Raw genomic sequence first — 24,744 nt, forward strand, 5'->3', positions numbered from 1 at the left:
AAAATATGGCCTAATTTATCAGTTATAAACAAAAACATTCGAAAAAACTATTCATAATGAAAGAACTGATTTGTTTAATTTTCAGTAACATATTTTAGCAACTTAAACAAAATAATCCTCTCTATTATTTGTTCATTATATTTTTGTTGATAATTAGTTAGGATATGATAATTAAATTGCTGAACAATTAGCATTTTTTTGTATTAAAAATTTTAAATAACTTTACATGGTCATCAATCAACAAATTCAAATTTATTATTTATTTTGTAATTTGAGTAAAAAATATAAACGAAAACAAATATTGCTAATGAAATTTAACTGCAAATGTTTCCCTTTACCACTGAAATTTTTAATTAAAATCTGATTAACAAATAAACTTTGTGTTTTATAATTTCAAACATAAAACTGTTAAATTGAAAAAAGGTATAAATAATAAATATAATAAATAAATGATTAATGAGTAATTATTATGATTTATTATAATCAATTATAATAATAATTAAAAATAATTCAAATTTATTACTTACTGTTATATATTATTATTATAATTTACAAAAAAGAAAACATCGATGAACCAACTAAATCAACATTTCTGTGTAAAAACGAACGTCTTCCTAAGAGTACAAAAGAATTTACGATAACAGTTTGAAGCGTTTGCTTTTCCGTTCTTTTTGTCCTGTAACTTTTCCTTTAGGACCACTGTAATTGCCCAATTTTTATAAAAACACGTACACTGTATCCTTAAACATTTTTCTAACATTTCTTACAATTTACTTTGTTCTTCGATAGTTGAAAAAAGTTTATAGCGTCTTAAATTCGTATCAAATCTAGTATTGGAGGTTAAAAGTTGGTGTAATTTGATATAAATTGTTGTCTTTTATTGTTTCATTGATGAAATGATTAAAGTTGTTGGATTTAGGGCGATCCGTGCCACATTGAAATCCAACTAATGTTGGAAGTAATGTACAGGAATAACCTTTATTAGTGAGTTTTAAAAATAATATGAATAATTAGGTCATAGTCGGTTAATCCAAACATTATTTTGTACTCATATTTATGTAACTGTGTCATATTAACCAAATAATATGCTTTCCACTTTTTAAATTGATGATTGATTATCGTCCAGATTGTTGGGTATTCCCGATCGAGATGTGTAATATTTTATTCAAAAGTTAATTCAATGGTATTAAATTTGTTTCAACTGAATGAAATACACTGTTCCAAGAAATTAACGTACCACACAATTAATAAAGGATTATAATTAATATTTTCACATGGTATATTTATTTAAAAATAGGTTTTTATATATAAATGTTACAGAAAATCTTAAAAATATTGTTTTTCTAAAAAAAATTAAAATGAACAAAATTTGAAGTTTATAAAAAATTAAAATTTGAACTTAATATGGAGTATTTCCACTTCTACTACAAATGATAGCCTCACATCTTCTGTTCAGTCTCAAAATCTGAAAAATTTGGAGTACAAGACGCTCTACATCCTCTAAGTTATTCGGACGGTTAGGATGGTCCCACCATAGGGTGTATATGATCGTGCATTATCCTGCATTAGTAAAAAATTTGGACCTATAAAAAGGGCATATGACACGACATGTTCTAGAATGTCCAAAATGTAACGTACAACATTATTTATCACCACCAAATCGGTACGTGCTGTTAACACCATAATTGAGCCCCCACCAAATAAGGAGGCATTTACGAAGTTACATTGAGCATATATTTTATTTGGCAGTCGAAACACACGAACGCATCTATCGCATGTGTTGAGGTAAAATCTAGATTCATCTGTAAACAAAACTCGTTCCCAAACCGATTCTACCAAATTGACGGCCTCTGCGATGATCCACTGTTAAGGTCGGGCCTCAAATAGGAACACGGGGTTGCAAATTATCTTTCCTAAGTCGATGTAATAGTTTCAATACTTATTCGAATCCCGTTTTTCTAACTGGAATTGTAAACTCCTTTTAGTCACAAATCGTTGTCTCAAAGTTAAGTCTCAAGCAGGATTTCTACCCTGACCTGGTCTTCTAGTACGTTCACCATTATCCATGTAGCATTGTAATATATGGAAAATGGATGCGTGGGATACATCAAACCTTTCGGCTATTCTGCAGTAACTCAACCTTCTTCCACTAAAACAACTGGGGCACAGTCGTCGAGATAATTTTCTAGATTGTCGTTGCACATTAAGGAAAATTAAAAAGAAAATGGGGATGAAAATGAGTTCAAAGTCAAAATGAAAGTTTTTATTTAAATAAAATTAACACATATTTGTGCGTGAAAATAAATATTGCAAATTAACTAATAATTTACCAGTCAAAAACAATGTCCCATTAAATTGGCCGTAAATGAAATGAACTACATATTTCATGTTTACACTTACTACAAACCTTGCGCTACCATGAAGGCCGTTCCAATTTAAATCTTGTCACACGGATTTATGCCAGTGGAAATAAATCCACCCATCCCCATCTCTTGAATATATTAGCAAATTACAATTTAAGATGCCGTACAATTTAAAGCAGTCATTACTGCACTTGACACTACTTTGCCGTTCCAGTCGGGATTTCACCGCCGAAACAGCTTCGGTTAGGCGACGATCAGACGCACAAACCACAATTTGAAATTTTAGGGTTTACAACAAACGATTTTTTTTAATCGGATTAATGGTGGCCTAGATTAAAATAATCGTGTACTGACGAGCTGACGCAATTGAAGTATACAGCAGGAGAAAGTCGAATGTCGTAAAGAGAAGTCGACATGGAAAAGTCATTGAGTCACTATTGTTATAACACATTGTGGGTTGGAATTTTAACGTTTTCCTTTTGGGAAAATGTCACACAAATTTAAACTTATAATGTAAATAATTTTTCTCTTAATTTTTTTAGGGTAATTCGGGTGTACATGAAAATCATATTATCTGTTTTGTTTTAATTTAGACCATTCATTTAGATAATGGTGAATTTGTGTTTCTCGGTTTATGATTTTACTTAATCCGACGTCCAGAATAAATAGCAACTCCGATTGGCATCAATAAATAATATTTCAATAGCAAGATGAGTGAATTATTCATTCAATGTTACATAATACGTTTCTATCGGAAGGAAAATAACTGAGTTACAGCAGCAATTTTTCATACTTTTTAGCAATTACGACACACACCGAGTAATTGTAAACTCACAAATAATTTCAATATACTAATTTTTCAGCAAGATGATGCCCGTCCACATATTGCCAGGAATACATTAAATTTCCTAGAATTCTATGTGAATTTACTGCCTTGGCCACCTAGATCTTCAGACTTTTCCCCAATCGAAAATTTGTGGGATATGATGGGGCGACGCTTAAGGAATTTACATCACCCTCCACTCTTAATGAACTAAGATGTCAGATTCAGTTCGTGTGGGATGAGATTCCACAAGAAAATGTCGATAATCTCATTAAATCGATGCGTCGACGCGTCAATGAGTATCGTAATCAAAGAGAGGGTCTGATCCATTATTGGCTTCTGACAATGCTTTAAGATTTTTGTTTTATTTTTTAATTAGTTATTCTGTAATAGGTTAATATTTTTCTAAATTATATCTGAGTGTAGCTTTTTTTTTGAACACTGAGTATATTGCAGCTATATATCGATATTTTTAAATCATTAACAAGTTTTTGGGACAACACAAATGTCTCAATTACATCAAGAAAATCAACAAATTGCTACAAAAGTGATCAAAGCTATGAACAACTGAAAAGTTCTACCAAGACATAAATAAAATAGAAAAAATATATCAAAGCTTCAAGGATGATCAAATAATAAACTAATTCTGGTTTCTGGTAGATCCTACCGATAGAAAATTAAAATCTGAAAAGTGACAATGACAATATTCATTAATCACTCCTATTGAAGGAGTTGTTTCCAAATACATGTAAAAAACAATTTCTATAATTTCGTTGTTAACTGCATGCATCAGAATTTTGCTATTTTGCTAAACATTGTCACTCGTATTTGTTGTAGTTTGCATCCTGATAAACTTTTAATTACACGTGCCCGTTGTCCTCAAGTTGTGACCGTGAAATATTTTATTGTTAAAATTTCATCGCAGGAGGAAAGTTGGGAAACAGTTTTCCACATGCATGCAGCATTTTTATGTGTTGCTGCAACAGGCGAGTATAAATTTGCCGGGGGTTTAAACCTGCGGTGAAATGTTTTGTACAATTTTTAAATTTTAGTTTATTTTCGAATTTAAAATGGACTGTTTTGATGTGCTATTTTTAGATCGTGTACATTAAATGTAAACTGTAAAACATTTTTAAATGAACCAACTATATATGCGAATATTCTTTGATAAATAATTTATAATTTATTTTCTCTTTAGTCTGTTGATTTTCCTTCCAGAGAATCTAAGTGGTGAAAGCAATGAACAAGTGAAAATTTCCACGAAAACGTAACTCAAAGAAGATATTTAGGCTTCATGTACGAGTAAGTAATAGAAGACTGTTTCTGGTTTCTTATACGAGAAGACCCGTCCAATAAGCTCAAGTCGAAGCTATTTACATAGTACAAGTGGCTGAATCTTACAAAAATTTGGTAATAAACTTAAAGATTCGTTTATTTTATCATCCATTTTTATTTGATCTTTGTCTACAAAGATTTAAAATGTTTGAGATGAACTAATTAACAATGGAAAACGTAAAACTTCGGAACTTAGTTCAATCGAAAAGAATTAGAAACCTTTAGATGCATAATTTACTCAAGCACCAAACGAAATTCATCTCCATCGGGCTTACCGTTTATTATGGATACAAATTAATTAATTTATATTCAGCACACAAAAACAACCCTAAAAATATGTGAAAGATAGATTTTTTTAATAATTAGGTTTTAAACTAACCGAAGCTGAATAATTGACAGGAATTAAAATATCATCGCAGCTGGAAAGTTGGGAAATAGTTGTCCCACATACAAGCAGCATTTTTATATGTGTTGCTGCAACAGGCGATCATAAATTTCATCTTTAAAGGTGCGATGTGTAATTTTTAAACTATAACTTATAATTCAGAAGTCGATTTTATAAGCGAATGTATCTTTAAAAATAGACTGTTATGATGTGGTATTTTTAGTTCGAGTACATTAAATGCAAACCGTAAAACTGATGAAAGCGATGGCAAATGAAAGATTCCACCAAATTTGACAGAAATATAAAAACGACATCAATGCTTTCCAGAAAGAATGGTTTTGAGTCAATACAAACGTCTCAATTATTTCAAGAAGTTCAAAGCATTGATACAGAAGTACAAAGTAATTTATGTGCCTAATCTTTTAATTAATTCGATTATAATATAATATATCTAAATATACATTTTCTGTTTCAGCTATTTGGTTATTGGTTCCAGAAGGAGTAGTGCAAGCTATGAATAAGTGAAAGGTTTCACCAATCCAAATAAAAATAAAATATCAAAGATTCAGGGAAGAGCAAATGATTATAGATTACATCTGGTTCCTCATACGAGATGTAACCCATAAAAATCGAAATATACCTACAGATGGATGAATTTAAAAATTTTAAATTTTCAGCACGCCTGAATTACCTTCAAAATATGTAACATAATTTTGTGGTAAACTAACCGAGGCTGAAAAACTGGCATCAGTTAAATGCATCAGAATTTTGCTAGTCGTCCGTATTTGTCGTAGTTTGTGTCCAGATAAACTTTTAATTACACGTTCCCGTTGTCCGTAAGTTGTGACTGTGAAAAGTTTAATTGTTAAAATATCATCGCTGGTGAAAAGTTAGGAAACAGTTTTCCCACATGCATGCAATATATTTATATGTGCTGCTGCAACAGGCGAGCACAAATTTGCTGGTGTTTGAATGTGCGATGGAATGTTTTGCGAAATTTTTAAATTATGGTGCAAAAGTCGATTTTAAAATAAGCAAATGTACCTTTAAAAATAGACTGTTATGATGTGGTATTTTTAGGTTGCGTACATTAAATGCAAACTGTAAAACATTTTTAAATGAACCAGTCGTATCTGCGCATAAACTTTGGTGAATACTTTATAATTAGAAATTTTATTTACTAATTAATTTTTAGAAAGCAATTTAGCTGAACGCTTTTAAACAGTTTCCGTACGAAATTTTTTCGCCCTCAATTTAAAAATTCTGAACATTTGTTCGGAATGTCCAGAATATCAAATTTCAATATTGCATCCACTTAAGCCCTAAACGATGTGTTAAATGTTTCTTTATGCCGATGGGATTGAGACTCAAGAAAATACGAACTCCACAATTGTAGGAAATTCAAAGTCAACAGTCAACAGAAACCAGCCTCCAGTGGCGTAGAACAGAATTTACATATTCCATAATATTTTAAATATTTTAATTTAATAATTGTGTAATTTATTGAAAACTAAGTAATTAATCTAAAAGAAAATATTAATGTTTTTAATACCATCTATAAGTTTTTATTTTATTTTAAAGCAAATGCTTTAACATATAAAGATAAGATAGATACATCACTAACCTATCTTAATATAGCATAACGTATCATAATCTAACATAACCACACCTATATTAACCTAGGCTGTATCAAGCTAATGTGAAGAAACATAATATAAACTACCCGAACTTATAAATAAAATATTTTAAAATAGATTAAAATTAATTTGACCAAATATGATTTACTGAGGATATTATAAATTTAGTCCCGCGACCAAAACAGTGTCACGCGTGATGATTTAATGAATATTTTAGCCCCAATTATACCCAAAACGTTATGCTTGTAAAGCAAATAATAACGATCCCAAACCTTAGGTTAGGTTGAAGGCAAGCCATGCTCCCATTAAGCTTAATAAATGGCACTCCAGCATGCCGTAAAAGGTCTAAAACCGCCGTGGGGAAAGCCTGCCTCTATCTAGTCACTTTTACAACCACTTTATCAAAGGCTGATCTATAATGTTTTGTACAACGTGGTTGACACTGCTAAATTAGATGCGAGGCGTGATTGCACTTAATTTACCTTAACACGTCCAAATTGTGTAAATCTAGGTAAACAATAAATTGAGGAAAGGGAGGATAAACATTGCCCACAAAAATATATCACGTTGTAGCTTTGCTTGTCTATTTTATGTACCCTGTGGCATTATAAAAGTTAATTACTTCTAATACCCTTTTTATTATCCCAAAATATCCCTGGCCTTTTATATAAAATATAAAATCATGCAGCATAAAATTGCTGTAAATGATAAAGGTCGATTGAGACAAGTACATCTTGGTAAACAATACGATTCCATTAATCAAGGATTCAATTGTTTGTATCAATCATCATTAAAAATATGTTTCAATTGTCTGGGAGAAACAATAAGCGTAGATGGTTTATTATGATTTAAACAGACTTAACTTAATTTATGACCGCGGTACGATTAATTGTTGGTACTAGACGACAAAGTACTTATTGTATGGTCGGGGCAATCGTTTAAATCTAAACTGGGAGCTGCAATGTGAATAAATAATCATGTTAAGGAGCTTATTCTACTTACATAGTACAGTCAAGATTTTGCTGACAATAAGAGACAATGAAACGTACCTAGACAACGGTTTCAAAGTAAAGATCTGGTTTATTGAGTAAGAAATACCCTTTTACCAGTTTTTACTAAAATTGAAACTAAAACTTTTGATCAATTGTTTCTAGTTTATTATTATCATTTGCATAAGGAAATTATTTGTGTTGTCAGAAACAAAACTCAATGTTTGTATGTGAATGGAAGTCAGGAAAACTCCGAAGGAGATAAATTTAACTGTCTGTCCGCTGTCATTGAAACTGTTTTATTACATTAATTTATTTAACCCTTGAGAAAACTTCGATTTGATTAAAAACTCTTATAGATAGAACAAACATCATTTACGTGGTTATATGAAAAACGGCTTACGACCCACTCAACTTTTTTTATTATTTTATGTAGTTTGATACAGTTACATCGTTCTCTCAAAGGGACACATGAATGTATACATTCAAGCATAACATGTGACCCTTTGAGGGAATGATGTAAGTGGATCGAATTGCCTAAAATAATAAAAAAGTTGACGTTGTCGTAAGCTGACTTATAACCTTTTGTCTGTAACGACGACAGATTTACTGAAATATGTCTTTAATAAAACAAATATACGCAAAAATAGTTCATTAATTTTTTCTTATTGAAAAACATTTTTGGAAATATTTTTATAAATTAATTTGAATCAAGTTTTTTAATTTTTCAAAAATATTCATAATTTTTTATATAACAACTGTATACTTAAATTTATTAAATCACAATAATTTTAATCATTAATTTAAACGTTTAATGTAATTTAATGTATAAATAATATAAATTCAGTAATTCACAAAAACTCAAAAATCGTCATTAAATTAACTTGACGTCATGAATCCATATTGCGTCCCCAGTGGCATATTTATGAAATGCTAAAGGATAGTTATGTCATCGCGAATACCTTTAAAATTTATTGAATATTGATTAGACTGACATAGAATTTCTCACGTATCCGGTTACAGCACCATTAAGGAATATACAACTGAATGAATTTCTTTTGTGAATCCAATTTCGGAAACGAACCAGTAAATTATACCGATTTGGATGCACTCTCACTTCACGTGACTTAATAATAAAATATTTATAAGCAATGCGTGTGCTTGATGGTAATTTTCGGGAGAAGGAAATAAAAAAAGGGGTAATAATTGCAATATTTTGTTAATTAGATTAAGTAATTATAATTAAATTTCTAAACTAAATCAATTAACATAATATTTTTAAAAATAATAAAATTTTTATATACATATTTTATTTCATAAATAAATAGAATGACTCTTTAGAACGGAAATAGGTATTGATTTGGAAATGTTTATAGCAATTATACTTGAAATACTTTTATAACTTATTTTGAAGAAAATTTCATTTCCGATTTCGCCGGAGGTAACATTAATTTTGTTATTTTTAATGGAACACTCTGTATATTTTCAGATTTTCTAATTAGAGTTGTTCAGTTATAATTTTGATCATATTGATGAAATATATAAAAAAGCTGGAACATTCATTTCTGGTATACACGACAATTAATTTTATACAGGGTGTTTGTTATTTACGTTTAAATAAAGATGTACAAAATTAAATGTAAATAACGGACACCCTTTATAAAATTTGGAAGTACTAATAATACCTCCTTATAGGATGCTCCTTAGTTTACGTGTATGCCAAAAATATACTTTCCAGCATTAAAATTGACGAGTTTACGTACGTTCCATTGAAAATAACAAAGTTGATGACATTTTCGGTGAAACCGGAAATAAAATTTTATTCAAAATAAATTAGAAAATTAGTTCATGTCAAGTTGTAAATGCTACAAAAAGTTCAGATCAATACCTCTTTCCATTCTCTAAAAACTTTTAATAAATAAGTCAGTTTAATTACCCTGTACAGGATAAATGGAATTATAAAATTGCCTATTTATGATAGTAAAATACAATATATATACTGTAGACTTTAAAATTAAAAAAAAATTACTATTGTATTAAATTATAATTGAATTAAGCTATATTTGATTTTTTTCTAATTATATTAAATTTAATAGTAGATGTGATACCAAAATATTTACACTTTTTATTAAAACCTAAAACATTGTTATTTACATTTTTTATTTCATAAATATACAGAATAAGTGGAATTATTTAATTGACTAAATTAAATTATTGGACAAAAACAAAGAATATTTTTAATATTTCATAGTCTTACATGTAATTTTGTAACATTTAAATTATACGTGAAATGGGCCGGAAACAAGTATAAATAATGGCGAATGAGCCCGAAGCAAATTATTTGCAGTATTCTATATTTAAACGTCTATAAATTAACATAATAATTATAGATACAATTACTCAATAGTACGTCATTGATTACAACGTAATACTTAGTTTTACATTTTAAAAATAGCATATTAAACTTGTACGAAAGAATAATTTTAACCACATTACAGTCGCAAGCATGAATCCACTCATAAGCCTATTATTGATCAATCTCGAATTAATTAACAGAGTTTGAATAAAAAATGGCATTTACAATTTACAAACACTCGAAACGGCAACGTTAACGAAACGTTTTCCTGTTGTCTTACTTTTCCATTATTGTATACCTACGAAACCATTTTAGTGCTAATTAAATGTAAATTCCACTTTGTGAACTCGACAATCAAAACACGAGTTCCTAACTCTCCGAGTCTATTTAGTTTTTGATCGGCCCCGAAATAAAGTTATTAAGCGAGTTTCGATGAAACATTAAAAATCGTTCAAGAGGAAAAGTTCTTGAGTCGTGTAAGTTTTTTCGCACTGACGAAAACTTTCCGGAAAGGGGGAGGGGGGATAATTAATCGAGAAAATATTTGACGTTTTAGTTGTGACGGTGCGGCAAACTTTTCTCTCATTTGAATAACGTATTGTCAACATATTCCGGTGCTTTTCATTTTTCAAGTTTAATTATCGATCGTCAATGTGATTTCGAGGCAAGTGGGAAATAAGGCTTCCATGTCTTTGAGTGGGCAAAAAATCAATTTATTATAGAGGGAAACGTGGTTCGGATAAATCTTCCTATAATTATTTCTGCCCCTTTTTAGTTGCACATCCTTGCTCTACCCATTTCAACCTTCATCAAAGCGTTTTAAGCAAAGTGTTCAGGTCCTAGAATAATTGATAAGGACAATTGATTCATTTTTAATATATGCGTATTTCTAATTTTGTACACTGTTTAAAATTCATACACATTTAGCATTGTGCACTCAGTAATATACATAAAACTATGAAGGACAATTAAAATCTAAAGAAAAAATAATTGCTTAGTCCCAATAACCTTAAGCATAAAAGAAACAAAAAGACGTAAAATTAGCATGACTCGAAGAAGTTACAACTATTAAAAAATTCAAATTGCACGTTTTAAATGGGGCAGCACTATTAGGTTCTGAAATATATTAATTTTTAATAAGGTTCGTTGAAAACTTGGCAGTATAACAGAACGTCGGATGCAGTTTAAAACAGATGCAACTATTCAAATTTAAAATATTCAAGAAAAATTATGGATATTAAAAATTAAAATTAATTAAAATGTTAAAAATTAAATATAAAAATTCCATATAAAACACTAACTTACAAACTTTAATTAATAATAAACTTAAAGGAAATGTATTTCCGTTATATTAATTATGTCCTAATAAATTTTACTATTATACATTAAAATTTTAACATAAAATATATTTATTATCCACTGTTTTGTTGTTCAATTAATAAATTTTGTTATGGATTTTTCCCTCATATTACTTTTAATTAACTCTCAAACAAGTTATTTTATGATTAGACAATCATAATAGATATTCTAAAGTTCAAGTAAATAAACAATTTAGTATTCGCATGCTCAAAACAATAAAGTATATTACTGAAAAATTGCTGTTTATTGTTACAACTTTTAAACACTTTTTCACATGCAATTACATTATTTATAATTAAAAATAATAAGGATGTGTTATTTTATAATTTGTAGGATACATCAAATATTAACTGTGTAAGTTAAAAATATAAACTTTCAAGAAATCTGATGAAATAAACATAAATAAATTAAAATGTATTAAATGTATTAAAAAACGTCAACTGATTGAGTTTATGGTTCATACGCAGGTTAATTTAATATAATAAATTTATATTATGGTACCGCACACGCACACGGTATACATAAGGATAATTTGGTAACAATAAAATTAATAAATAATACGAAAGCAATTTGTCAAGTGTTCAAACCGGATGTGCGTGAATTAAACGACTGACAATAAGCTCTACGCTTACAATATTAATTTTTTCTAGGAAATACTTGAAATTTTTGTTTTTTATTAATTGTGTTTATTTAACTTGTCCAATATGACTTGTAATTTATTAAAATAATTAAGATAATTGACTTATTATTTACTGAATTTATCAAATTACTATTTTTTTATTAAATTAATTTATAATGATGATATTAAATATCAAACAATTTATTTTCAGTATGCTTTAAATAGATTGTTAAGTTTTTTAATATTTATTTCTATTTTTTTTAATTGTATTTATTTATTTATTTGAATTATATAAATTAATTGTTGCAATTTATTCAAATTAAAATTCAAATTAATGAAATAATCACTTATTTTATTTACTGAATTCATTAAATTGATTTAATTTGTTAAATCTAAATATGTTCTATTTATATGTTACATTATAAAAATATAATTTATATAAATTACAATACTTTTTTAAATTAAATTTAAGAAAGTTTTTTAAATTTAATATTTTTAATTTTACTTATTTCACTTATTTATTTATTTGAATTAAATAAATAATTTATTCAAATTAAAATTCAAATTAATAAGATAATCAATTATTTTATTTACTGAATTTATTAAATTAATTTAATTTGTTAAATCTATGTTTTATTTATATGGGTATTATTTTTATTAATTGTATTTATTTAATTTGCTTAATTTAATTTATTTATTTGAATTATTTATCCAATTTATTGCAATTTATTCAAATTATTTACATAAACCATTATATCATTGGTTTCTTTAACTGATTTAGTTTATTACTAATTAATAAAGATAAATATAAGAAAATATATTAAAATTTACTTAATTTCAAGTTGTATAATTAAAAAATCAAATAACTATATTTGTAACTACAAAATAATCCAATGAAAAACTAGTTTTTAAATTTATGTTTTTTATTTATTGAGTTATTTAATTTATTTATTTAAAATATATCAAGAAATTTATAAAAATTCAAATTTAAAATTTATTAAATATGAATTTATTTATTTATTTATATATTATTAAACATAAATAAGTTAATTGGATTAAAATCTATATACTATAAAATGAAAATTAAAATAACTAAAGTTATAACCATAAAATCATTGAATAGAAAAGTTTCACGCTGTTTAAAAGAGTCATTTGCATTAGCGTTTTAATAACAAGTGGCACCGCGTTGTATACAAAGAAATTTAAAAATAGACCATTAAAAACAATTGTTAATACAATATTATTGATGTAAATAAATTTTAGAACGTTAATTCTCAACTCAAACAAGTCTGTGTTTAAAGAACATAATCAACTTATTTTTATGTATTATGCAATCAATATAAATAGATTCTTGTAAGAGTGTCATGGCGAAAAATTCAGTTTATGTTTAACGGTTTATTCAAAACTTGCATTCAATAAATAATATTACTTACATGGTAACGTTAAACCTACACTTTCCATACACAAAATTTAATTATAATCGGTTAGTTGAACATTAAAAAAAGTTGCTCGTTAATTTGTTATGAGTTTTAAAATTTTATAAGGATAAGTGGAACCAGCACGGTTGAGAGATCAAGCAACTCCAAGCCGTTCAAAAGCGTTTTCCATGTTAAAGTATTAAATTTTGTCTCGTGCTTTCCGCATTCGCAGAATCTCGAAGAGACGAATGCATAAATTGATGCGAATCTGTAAAACATGAGGAAAACTGCTCTGTAGGAATATTTATCTGTTCGCGTTCATGGTTCGTTCAAATTTACATCAAAAAATAATTTGCTCTTTTTATTTTGATACTAGATTAAATATTTTCCCGCTCCGCCGCATTGGAAATTCTTTTCTCATTATGTAACAATTTTATTTTTGTTATTTGACACGTGATTTTCGAAGTTTGAATATTTCGAAGGGTTATGTAATATTCATTTTACATTTGATGCGTATTGCAATACTACGTTATAAAATTTATAATCATGATATTAAATGTGTGGTGAATCCAAAATGAACATTTCGCATGGAGTAAACAATTCTTAATTTGACATTGTGTGCATGTCCTAACTGAACAAATTTAACAGTTTACTCGCTTTTTTTTTGTCTGGTAAATTTTAACGCTGATTATTTACATAGATAAATATACTTAAAATGCAAAGCGATAAATTTACACACATTCTGTTTTAAAATTATTATTTTTTAATGTAAAATATTGTTAACGAAATGAAAATAAAATTTAATTTAACTAATGAAACATGATTAAATTAAAAAATGTTTTAATAAAAATATAAATAAATAAAATCACTGTAGAAATAATTTTTCATTTTTAATTTTTTTAATAATTAAATTATATTTAACAAATGTATACAAATTCTTTTCAAAGATTTTAATTACATTCAATATTTTCTGACACAATTTTTTTTTTTCAAACTAAAGAGAAAATTGTTATAATTTAAATAAAAAACTTACTACACACAAATTAACTGCTGATAAAATTAACATGTTTTTAAAATTATATTTTAATTTTTTTGGTATATTTAATTTTAAGAAAACATACTATTTACAAATTCGATAAAATTATAATTTTTAAATTTTTAAAATTATTTTATAGTTTTTTGATAGTTAACATTATATAATTTAATTTTGTTTAATTTAAACAAAATTAAATTTAAAATAATAATAAAATTTTTCCATACAAATATTGCATTTTTTAAGTTTTTTAATCATTTTTCTGAAAACAAAAAATATTTTATCAAACCACATTTGAAAATTTTTATTATTTAAATAAAAAAATTGCTATTTACAAATTTACTATTGATAAAATTATAATTCTTAATTTTTTAAAATTATTTTTGAGTTTTTTAAAATAATTCTTCTACATAAATTCATTTTTAACAAACATATAAAATTCATTTATAGTTACATTTAATTTTTTTTAAACAACAAATGTTCTACCAAACCAAAGTGAAAAATTGTTTTAAAATTATAATTTTTAAATGTTCAAAATTATTTCGTGTTTTTTGATAGTTTAATTGTGTATTTAAAATATTTAATTTTGCCTAATTTAAACGTAGGTGACTTTCAAAATAATTCTTCCACCCTAATTTTGCACTTTTTATTATTTGTATAATTTTTAAAAAATATAAAAAATAATTTTAGTTAAATTCAACAACAAAACTGTTTTATCATATAACTTAAAATTTTTTATAATTTATATAAAAACATACTATTTACAAATTTTGTATATATTTGAAATTTTTAAATTTAAAATTTTATTAAACCAAAATTAATTAATTATTTTTATTAAATAAATAAAAAAGAAATTTACTGCTGATAAAATTATATTTCTAAAATTTTTAAATTTATTTATACTTAATTTATAATACTATAATTATAAATTATATATAATTATGTTTGAATAGTTACTTGAATGATATTTTTTATTTCAAATATATTAATATTGAAAAATTTGTTTTAAATTTCATAATAGAGTAAACCATTTATCAAAGGAAATTTTACTTTGTTTCTCGCACATTTATTTTATAAAATATTACTATTATTAACATATATTTAAATGATTATCATATAAAATAATAAATTAATAAGAAAACCAATAATTTATTTTTTTATTTATATGACTATATAATTTTATAAACATGTACTAAATTATTCGGACACCAAAAACAGACCGCACAACATAAATAGTTTTTCTGACAGCACAGTTTAAAGTTGCGTGTTTCCACCAATTTGTCGCATAAATCATAATAATTCGTGCCAAAATTAAAATCAAACAGCGCTTACCATTTTGGATGTCATATTCAACAGCGGAAAATACGGAATCCAACTATTTATTTAGATTCAAAGAACTGACATTAAAACCATCGCATCACATGATTGCCGAAAATCTATGTACACGATCTTTTCCCAACACCGGAGCGATTCACAGCGAAACCGTCCGTCCGAACGTTCTATATGAAACACAACTGTTGAGCCGGGAAACTTGCCGTGAAAATTGCGAGATTTTGCGCACTTTCCGAAAATTGACCGCAAAAACGCACTTTCATCGGCGCCGTCGTTTATTAACAGTGCGCTTCTGTTTTGATTACGGAATTATAATTTGTATTAAAGGCATTATTAGTTGCGACTTTAACGCAACTAACTCTGCAGTCAGATTATTGTATTTTGTTTTTATCTATTTTAAGTAAGTACTTAACTGTTTTATAATTAATATTTGGTCTTGTGGGTACTTTTTCTGTTTCTACATTTTACTATTTTAATTAAAATAAAGAAAATAATGTGTATAATTGATTTTTATCTAAAAATTAGTAATAACTAATAATATTGACTAAATAAATAATTTTAACTTATAATATCCACTAAAACATAAATACAAATAGTATATCCAGATATATATGATAAATAAAAAACACAGAACAGAAAACAATTTTTGTTTTAAAAAGGAGTTTTGAGAACATATTTAAAGTTAAATGAGTTTACATACTTCTAAATTTACCTCTAAATGAAATATTTACATAATATATTAACTGTATGCAGATAATAACAATTTAAAAGCAAATTGTTTCTACAAATTCACTTCTGAAAAAATTATAATTCATAGTCCATTCAATTAAATCCGGTACCAATAAAAAAGTAACAAAACTTATTGCAGGAACTTCCTACTTACACAAATAAATGTGCGGATCCCAAATATATAATGTTAAAACAACTTAAAAATTATTTATTTTATTACCTTTATGTCCGACGTCATCTTAATCTATAAACATGCAAACATAAACTCTCACGCTTTTCCGCCACATAATTCCACCGCACCAAAACCAACGAAAACAGTCTAATGGAAATGCTCCATGCCATGAAATTCGTATCGACCGATAGAAATGACGAAACTGGAACCAGAATCGAAATGCGAAAAATAACCAGTCGTCATAAAACGCGACGCGGAACAACGTGGAATTTTTTTTTTTTGAGCGTATCGTTTCGTCCCCACACCGTCTCGGACTTCCGTTTAACTTATTCTAATTGTATACGCCGAGTGAATACACACCTGAAAATCCGTTTGTGTTTGTATTGTGTGCGTATGAGTGGGAATACTGTGTAGTACTCGATTATTGGCCACCACCGACGAGGCCTGTCCCCTTTTATTTTGACATGCTACCGAAATTTTATTACATCGATTCCGTCATGCAACGCTTGTCTTCATTCTTAGTGTTTTAAAAGTTGTTTCGTTTAAATTTTATTTTTATTTTGTTAAAATTATCTAGCTGGAAGTGTTAATATTTATGCTTATTGAAGTTTTAAATATTAACTTTAAATATATATTAATTTTAAATATTTGAAACTTAATTTTAAAGTGTTGAAATATTCTACAATTGTAAAAAATAGATTGGGAAATCTCTTGTTTGAGTGTTTCAAAATAAAAATGTTAAAATCAAAGAGTTAATTTTGATAATTGATTTCCATTTTTTGAGTAAATATTGTTAAAAACCAGTTATAATCGTCCATGGTAAAGGAAAAAAATGTTCAGTTTGTAGCAATATTTAATTATAAAACTAAAATTGAATCAATCAATAAAATAAAAATAAATTAATATTTATACGTACGCATTTAAGTTAGTTGTTAACTATTGTAGGCAACTATTATTACTAAAAGCGGTTATAACTATTAAATAAGTAAAGAATTTTTTTATTCAATTTAACCATCATATTTATTGCTCTCCTTTATAATTTAATATTATTTATGAAATAAATCCCAATAATTACTAACTGTATTAATTTTACCATACTATTAGTTATATCTTAGTATTATTATGAGCCAAAAATTTCATTTTTTCTTTTTTTTTCATCTTCCCCTTTATTGTATAAAAAATCAAAATAGTTCATTAAATTAATTATTATTAGTATTGTTATTATTATTACTGTATTCATACTATATTCTCTCATTCATGGTTTTGTAATATTATATTTATATAATGAATTTTATGTATATAAATATTATTAATTCAAATTTAATATATTTAAATTTAAATTGAAAATATTAATTTCAAAAATTCAAATTCAAAACAGCATTATATGGAGCATGCGCACGAAGATTTTTTTATATATGCTTACTTTGCAACATTACCCAATAATAACTTATATTTAATCTATTTACCTCATATTTATATGTATAAATTTTATGATTCTGTAATATTTATCATAAATAATTAATTAAAACATTTGTTGAATCATCAATAATTTCAATTTTGGTTTATTTTAAGTTGGCACCCTGTAAATCAGATGTTCACTGAAAATCATACCATAGAAATGTCCAAAACAAATTTTAATCAAGTGTGTTAATTTGATTTAAATGACATCTTTCAAATTGTGCACATTTTCTTGAAATACACTCTAGTCAAATCAGAAATCATGAGTTCAGGAACTGAAACAGGTGATTTAATTCAGTCCCCAATCATTTCTTCTTCATTAGATCATTTGTATCGTTTTAAAAATCATTCTGTGAAATGTAGAAAGTCATATAGAACACCACAATATTCAAATAGAACTGAGCGTGAGAATAATTTGTGTACATGTACGATCAACATAACCTATACGCATACTGTAATATTAATATTTTAGGTGATAATTCCAACACAATTTCCACTAGATTAGCGACAATTTCTGTTATACTTATTTTTCTAACGTCACTATTAGCTCTTGGTTTAGTGTACAATGCATTCCCAGAAGTAACTGAGTAAGTAGATGCATGTTAATGTTGACAATTTAAAAATCCACTGATATTTTTTAGTGAAGAGAAACAACATATCAGAGTCCCATGGAACATAGAACAAGCAAAACAATTAGGAATCGTTTTGAACAGATACAAATCAGACCACTACTTTGAAGTTATGGGTGGAGTGTTCGTTACCTATATTTTGTATCCTTATAAACTCATCAATTAGTTATTAGAAACTACAAATAATTTTGAGTTATTCCTTAATGATACACAGCCTGCAAACATTTGCAATTCCAGGTTCACTGTTCCTGTCGATCCTGTCAGGATATTTATTTCCATTCACACTGGCTCTGACTCTTGTTTGTACATGTTCAGCAGTGGGAGCATCACTTTGTTTCCTCTTGTCACAGCTCTTGGGAAGGAAACTGGTGCAGGCCTATTTTCCTGAAAAAGCAAAACAATGGGCTATCCAAGTTAACAAACACAGAGACAATTTATTCAATTATGTGGTATTTCTTAGGGTAACACCATTTTTACCTAATTGGTTTATAAATTTGACTGCCCCAGTTATTGGCGTGCCTTTGGTGCCTTTTGCTTTGGGAACATTTTTTGGGGTGGCCCCACCTTCATTCATTGCCATACAAGGTGGTCAAACGTTGCATAATTTGACCGCCACTGATACTGCCTTCAATTTAACTAGTGTTTTATGGCTGGTTATATTTGGAGTTGTATCTCTTATTCCCATTCTGTTCAAGGGAAAACTTAAAGATAAGATTGAATAGGATATTTTTAGGTTTATGTTAATTCCAAATTTTAGGTTGTTTAGCCAAATATTTGTGAGTATCATTAAATGTTCATAATCAAGGAATGTTGTTAATTTTATGATAAAATTATTTATTTTATGTTTAATTTATTGGCTCAAAGTAAATCACATCAAAATACTCCTCTAATGTACTATAAGAAGTGTACATTTTTAAGTCAGTGTTGTATTTATGTGATTATTTTCAATAAAAAGATTTTAAAAGTCTAAAATTTGTAACAGCTCAGTATTTAACATAATATATTAAGGACAATATAACTTATACAGGATTTCACTAGAAGTTTAGTTCACAAATCATTCCGTGAAACTTACACGTTATTTTTATATGTGTATAAATTAGTTGACGGGTAAATGTGATTTTTACTGGGTGATTTTATATATGAGTGATGCTGTTAAATAATAAAAAAATGAAAAACTATTTTTGTTTTATTTTAATAAACTAAATTATGTATTACTTTTTATTTTAAATACTTATATAAATGTATATGGATAAATTACAGCCATTTTTATTAAATAATTTATAGGATAAAAGAAAAAACAAGTAGAGTGTAAATATATATTTATTGTGTAAAAATTGTTTCAATTTTGTTCTGGCAGTGGAAGAAGTAGATTTAACAAGATGAATTAATATATGTAATGGAAGTCTCTGTAGAGTTTTCAGTTGGAAGACTAATAGGCCTCCAATACCACCAGTTATACCACACTACAAAAAAACATATCAATCAATTAAATAACAAATTTAAAATTACTTACAAACATAAGATTGTTTGAGCAATATGGACACTGTTCTACATTCCTTATTGCACTCTCTAGATGGTTTTAAGACTATGGTTCTTTCACCAGATGCTTGAATAACAAAAATATAGCTGCATTCAGTATTGGGCAACTCATAAGGATGTGCTTTGGCCCCATCTACAATTATAAATCTTTCCACACTTTGACCAGACCATTCAGATATGAAGTCAGGTCGTGGAAAAATCTGTCGCATTATTCTGGCTGGATCCATTTTGTTTATTCTCCAGGTTGCATGTAAATTTGACAATTTTATTTCATGTTCTTTTAATTTAATCAGTTGATGCATTGTGGTAATACTGTTGTTAGATGATGTAAACCTTCTAAAGTCTGTTTCCAATATTGCTTTGTTATGTTTTATGTGGTCAGTTAGTTTTGAAAAAGAGACTGATTGATTTGTCTACAAAAAGACGTTTTTAAACATTTAATTTAATTAAAATAAAATAATTTTCTGTTGATATAAAATAATAATAAATAAACCTTTAACATTTATCATTTTTTGTATCAACACTGTTATATTTTGTACACAAATCTCAAAATAATATTGTTAATTTCCTAATGATTCTCAACTCTGAATATTTATTAATTTCTTTTGTAGTAATACCTTTGTAATGAAAGGTGCACCAGATTGAAAGGAAACTTTTTCTTTAAGTCCAGTTAAATCAATAACAGAATAAACATCTTCACAGGGCCAACATTCCATGTCAGTTACATAGAAATATGGATTTTCCACTAAACAACTTTCATCATACAAATCTAAAAGAAAAAGTACATGTAGAACAATAAGATTTATGAAAACAATTTAATATTTTTTAAACCTGTTAATGATGGGAACAGTTTTATGATTGGCACAGACAAATATCGAACCATTTTCATGCCAGGATAAATCAATCCTTGCACATTTCTTAATACAATACTTGAAGTAGTTTGATGCACATTCAGTAAAATGTAAATTGATATACAAAAACATAAAAATAATAAAAATAATTTTATTGTAAAGTTACATTTTTGAGCTTTGTTTTTTGAGCATTTCTTTTCAGTTATGTTATTAATGCAGTCATTGAATATTTTGTTGACTTCTGAATCACTTAAACCTAAATTTTTGGCACTTTTTCTTATAGTTTCTACATCTTTTTTATATTGCTTGAGAAATTCGAGCTTTGACATTTTAAACTTAACCTAAAAATAAAACACAAATAAACAAAATTTATAGATCATAAAAAAAATAGATAATAATATATATAAATTAAATTAGAATTGTAAATAATCCAATTTGAATCCCATAAAATGCCTTAAAAATTTAATTTTTGTTTCGAAAATATACAATTAGAATTTTTGATGCCATCTATTAAGTCCAATGAATACCAATAGGAAATAGTTATAGTCTTTGTAGTTATCTATTTAATATTTTCCAAAAGATAACGCAAACGTTTTGTGGCTGATTTGTCAAATGACATGAATGCTTTGTCAAAAAATCTAAAAGTGTTTGCTGAATGAAAACTATAAAATTTCTTATAAAATTCTGTTAAATAATACCAAGTGAAAGGAAAAAAAGTAAACCATGGACGTACATCAACCGGTAAACATGCTAAACAGGGTAAATAACTTTAATCTTATAATCCTTAAGTAAACACTTTCATTAAAAAAGAATATGTTGTAAATATTAAAAATGTGTACGTAAGTAGCACGGTAACACACTAGTTATCTGTATCTTTTGAAATTTCCAGACCATGGATCAATTAACACCTGAAGAAAAATGGAGGTTTGGTTAATAATTATACACCCCTATTGATTATTAATGGTTTTATTTTAGACTGGAACATCAGAAATTACATGAACAACATAAGGGCCATGAGAAAATGCATGCAGAAATGATTATCATCCTTATAGTGACTCTGTTTATTGCCCAGTTTGTGTTAATCGAGTGGAAAAAGAGATGGTACAGATCTTATTTAGTAAGTCATAACTGATTTACTAAGTATATTTTGTTAATTAGAGTAATTTTTAGATAGTTACATTAATTGGCATGTGGATTATACCAATGATTTTAAGTGTGAGGAGTCACTGGTGGAGGTTTATTTTCATATGGCTAGTGTTCTCTTGTATTACTGGTCTGATAGTGGCTAAATCTTTGCAAAAACCAATTGACAGGGTAACTCCAAGGTATGGTGGCTTTTTGTGACTAAAATGACCTTACTTAAAATTCTTCTGAATTGATAAGATAAGCATGTTTAATTGCTTGCTAGAATCACACATTACAAATAATAATGATCTATTCAAAACGCACGTAATATTTCCATTTAAAATAATGTGAATATTATAATAAATTTTCATTAGTTAATTGTTTGCCATAATTTTGATCTAGTTTATAATTTTAGATTCGTTTATAAATGGTTCTTGCTGGTATACAAAACCAGTTATGTGTTGGGCATAATCGGTTATATCATAATGATGGCCGCATTCTTTGGTCTCAACTTCGTATTCAATGCGAAAATTAACACATGGATGGACTGCGGGCTCCTTTTCATATTCTACGGTTTATATCTGGGCGTCCTCGGAAGGGATATATCCGAAATTTGCGCCGACCGAATGGCTGCCCAAATCGGGGTAACAATGTCTTAAAATTGAATGAAGGAAAACTAAAGTGACTTTGTTTTAGTATTATTCGCCACAGGGTATCCCAAGTAGGAGTTTGGACCCTGGAGTCTGCGCAGTTTGCGGTAACAAACTTTTGGTGGGCGAGAATGAAGAGGGTATTATCGAAAATACGTACAAACTTTCTTGTGAACATGTGTAAGTATAATTATTATCCAATTGGACTGATCTGATAAGACAGCACATTAAAACGTTTATAACATTAATAATTTATTAATTGTTTAAGTAAACTGGCTATAACACTATCCAGTATTAAAATAATTAACTTGTGATAAACAATAAATAATTGATAATAGAAATTATTAGCCTCATATTAAATAATAGATTGGATAATGTAAGTCATAACTATTTTTAATTTGTTTTTACCAAAATTTATTAATCACTAATAAATATAATTATATTTATATTCACAAATCCAGGCAACTAAGTATAATTATTAAAATATTTTAGTAAAAATCATTACTATTGCTAATCCTCTCCCAAACACATTTAGTTTTCTTGAATGACTTCCTTCTCAAAATACAAAAAAGAAAGTTCGTAGAGATGTGGATCGCATTTGTAGAACATAATCGTCATCTGTGTGAACCATTCGCACAAACTCCTCATCCTATTCGTCCTGCACACCGCGATGATAGCTCCGTTTGTCTGTGAATGCTGATGCGAGTCGATGAGCGTTATTGTGTCCGTCTGCTCCTGGAAAACAAAGAGGACTGACCTCGAATCGGCGACCAAAACCACGAACAAGTTGTCCGGTCGCTTATTCTTTGACATTTTCATCCACAGCTTATGAGACGACTTCAGATGTTCGTAGAGATATTTACTCATTGATTGTGTGTAAACTGGACTCTTCCACTCGACCATGCCCTGAGTTTCGCCTTCTCCGAACTTTATCGCTTCCGGTACACTTAGGTTTACGTGTTTCAAGACGTTGTTCTGTCGCAGCTGTTCGTGAATGTGGTTTCCTTGTCTCATGCTTTTGTCGAGCATATATATCAATTCGGTGTTCAAAGACTTCTGGGGGTGATTTATCTTCAGCTTGGTATGGTGACATTTTGCCGCCATTAAAATGGCAATTAGGGTGCATGCATTGCTGCAGTTTCGGGGCGTGTAGAACGTTTGAGAGAATTGCCGTTCAAACCACACTATTAAAATGCGTTGTTCGAAGTTGTACTCGCTTTCGAATTTCGGAAAAGAAAGCTTGTCGAACGGACCCGATACCATTTTGCTTGAAAAATTTTGACACAACAGTAAATACGTCAAATACCTGTTTTTAAGTTGTCAAACAATGTTATTTTACTACCGCTTTTATTTTCAGATTTCACGAGTTTTGCATAAGGGGCTGGTGCATAGTAGGTAAGAAGCAAACTTGTCCATACTGCAAGGAAAAAGTCGATCTTAAAAAAATGTTCTGCAATCCGTGGGAGAAACCTCACGTTTTATTTGGCCAACTACTGGATTGGATCAGATGGCTGGTAGCCTGGCAACCAATGATACTTTTCTTGGTGCAGGGAATAAACTGGACACTTGGTCTTGAGTGACACTAAATATATTTACTTGCGCTCTTGTGATCCTATTTTAATTTTATGTAAACAATGAATGAGTGAATGTATGCTATTTTAAGATATTTTTTGTTTTAATGGTGGGCCCATTTTAATTTTATATAAAACTGCGTTTTTATATATTTTTAATGGCAATCACAAAATGCCATATTCTGATGTACATTTCTTAGCTAAAAATGTCTACGTCAACTATACAAGACAATCGGTATTTTCCAATTAATTAAATGGGGGGGACTGCATGTTGCCAGTATTGGTTCATTACTAGTCTATGTACAATTGACAAAGAAATAAATAATTGTTATTAACGTTTCTCTTATTTCGTAAAAACCTCAATATAACAC

The 24,744-nt window shown here is 27.8% G+C and overlaps 5 protein-coding genes across 6 annotated transcripts in view; 2 read left to right on the forward strand and 3 right to left on the reverse strand.

The window, feature by feature from the left end:
- LOC109602307 (tumor necrosis factor receptor superfamily member wengen) overlaps positions 1-16,836 on the reverse strand; it is a 52,330-nt gene extending 35,494 nt beyond the window's left edge. Inside the window, exon 1 of one of the 2 annotated variants that reach the window (XM_020018649.2) lies at positions 16,599-16,836. In XM_020018649.2, coding sequence (XP_019874208.1) covers positions 16,599-16,616 — 18 coding nt within the window. In that variant the 5' untranslated portion in view covers positions 16,617-16,836. Of the gene's footprint in view, positions 1-15,649; positions 15,809-16,598 lie in introns of those variants that run through there. The other variant, XM_020018650.2, reaches the window with a different exon arrangement.
- A 1,306-nt stretch (positions 16,837-18,142) lies between these two features.
- Positions 18,143-19,815, forward strand: LOC109602303 (transmembrane protein 41B). The gene is made up of 4 exons (XM_020018645.2): positions 18,143-18,292; positions 18,481-18,595; positions 18,650-18,778; positions 18,852-19,815. Exons 1-4 carry the CDS (start codon positions 18,271-18,273, stop codon positions 19,357-19,359), a joined length of 774 nt encoding a protein of 257 aa, XP_019874204.1. The 5' UTR covers positions 18,143-18,270; the 3' UTR covers positions 19,360-19,815.
- Positions 19,816-19,939: 124 nt separating this feature from the next.
- On the reverse strand, positions 19,940-21,363 carry LOC109602302 (uncharacterized). The gene is made up of 4 exons (XM_020018643.2): positions 21,008-21,363; positions 20,794-20,945; positions 20,151-20,589; positions 19,940-20,100 (listed from the first exon to the last, which is right to left on the reverse strand). The coding sequence occupies exons 1-4, from the start codon at positions 21,354-21,356 to the stop codon at positions 20,009-20,011; spliced, it is 1,032 nt and encodes a 343-aa protein (XP_019874202.2). The 5' UTR covers positions 21,357-21,363; the 3' UTR covers positions 19,940-20,008.
- A 265-nt stretch (positions 21,364-21,628) lies between these two features.
- Positions 21,629-24,417, forward strand: LOC109602306 (RING finger protein 121). Its single transcript, XM_049970221.1, has 7 exons — positions 21,629-21,786; positions 21,917-21,951; positions 22,003-22,144; positions 22,198-22,352; positions 22,568-22,796; positions 22,849-22,982; positions 24,160-24,417. Exons 1-7 carry the CDS (start codon positions 21,751-21,753, stop codon positions 24,380-24,382), a joined length of 954 nt encoding a protein of 317 aa, XP_049826178.1. The 5' UTR covers positions 21,629-21,750; the 3' UTR covers positions 24,383-24,417.
- On the reverse strand, positions 23,193-24,153 carry LOC109602305 (uncharacterized). The gene has a single exon (XM_020018646.2). It carries the CDS (start codon positions 24,063-24,065, stop codon positions 23,334-23,336), a length of 732 nt encoding a protein of 243 aa, XP_019874205.1. The 5' UTR covers positions 24,066-24,153; the 3' UTR covers positions 23,193-23,333.
- Positions 24,418-24,744: the final 327 nt, after the last annotated feature.

Source organism: Aethina tumida, chromosome 7 (assembly GCF_024364675.1).
Source record: "Aethina tumida isolate Nest 87 chromosome 7, icAetTumi1.1, whole genome shotgun sequence".
NCBI lineage: Eukaryota > Metazoa > Arthropoda > Insecta > Coleoptera > Nitidulidae > Aethina > Aethina tumida.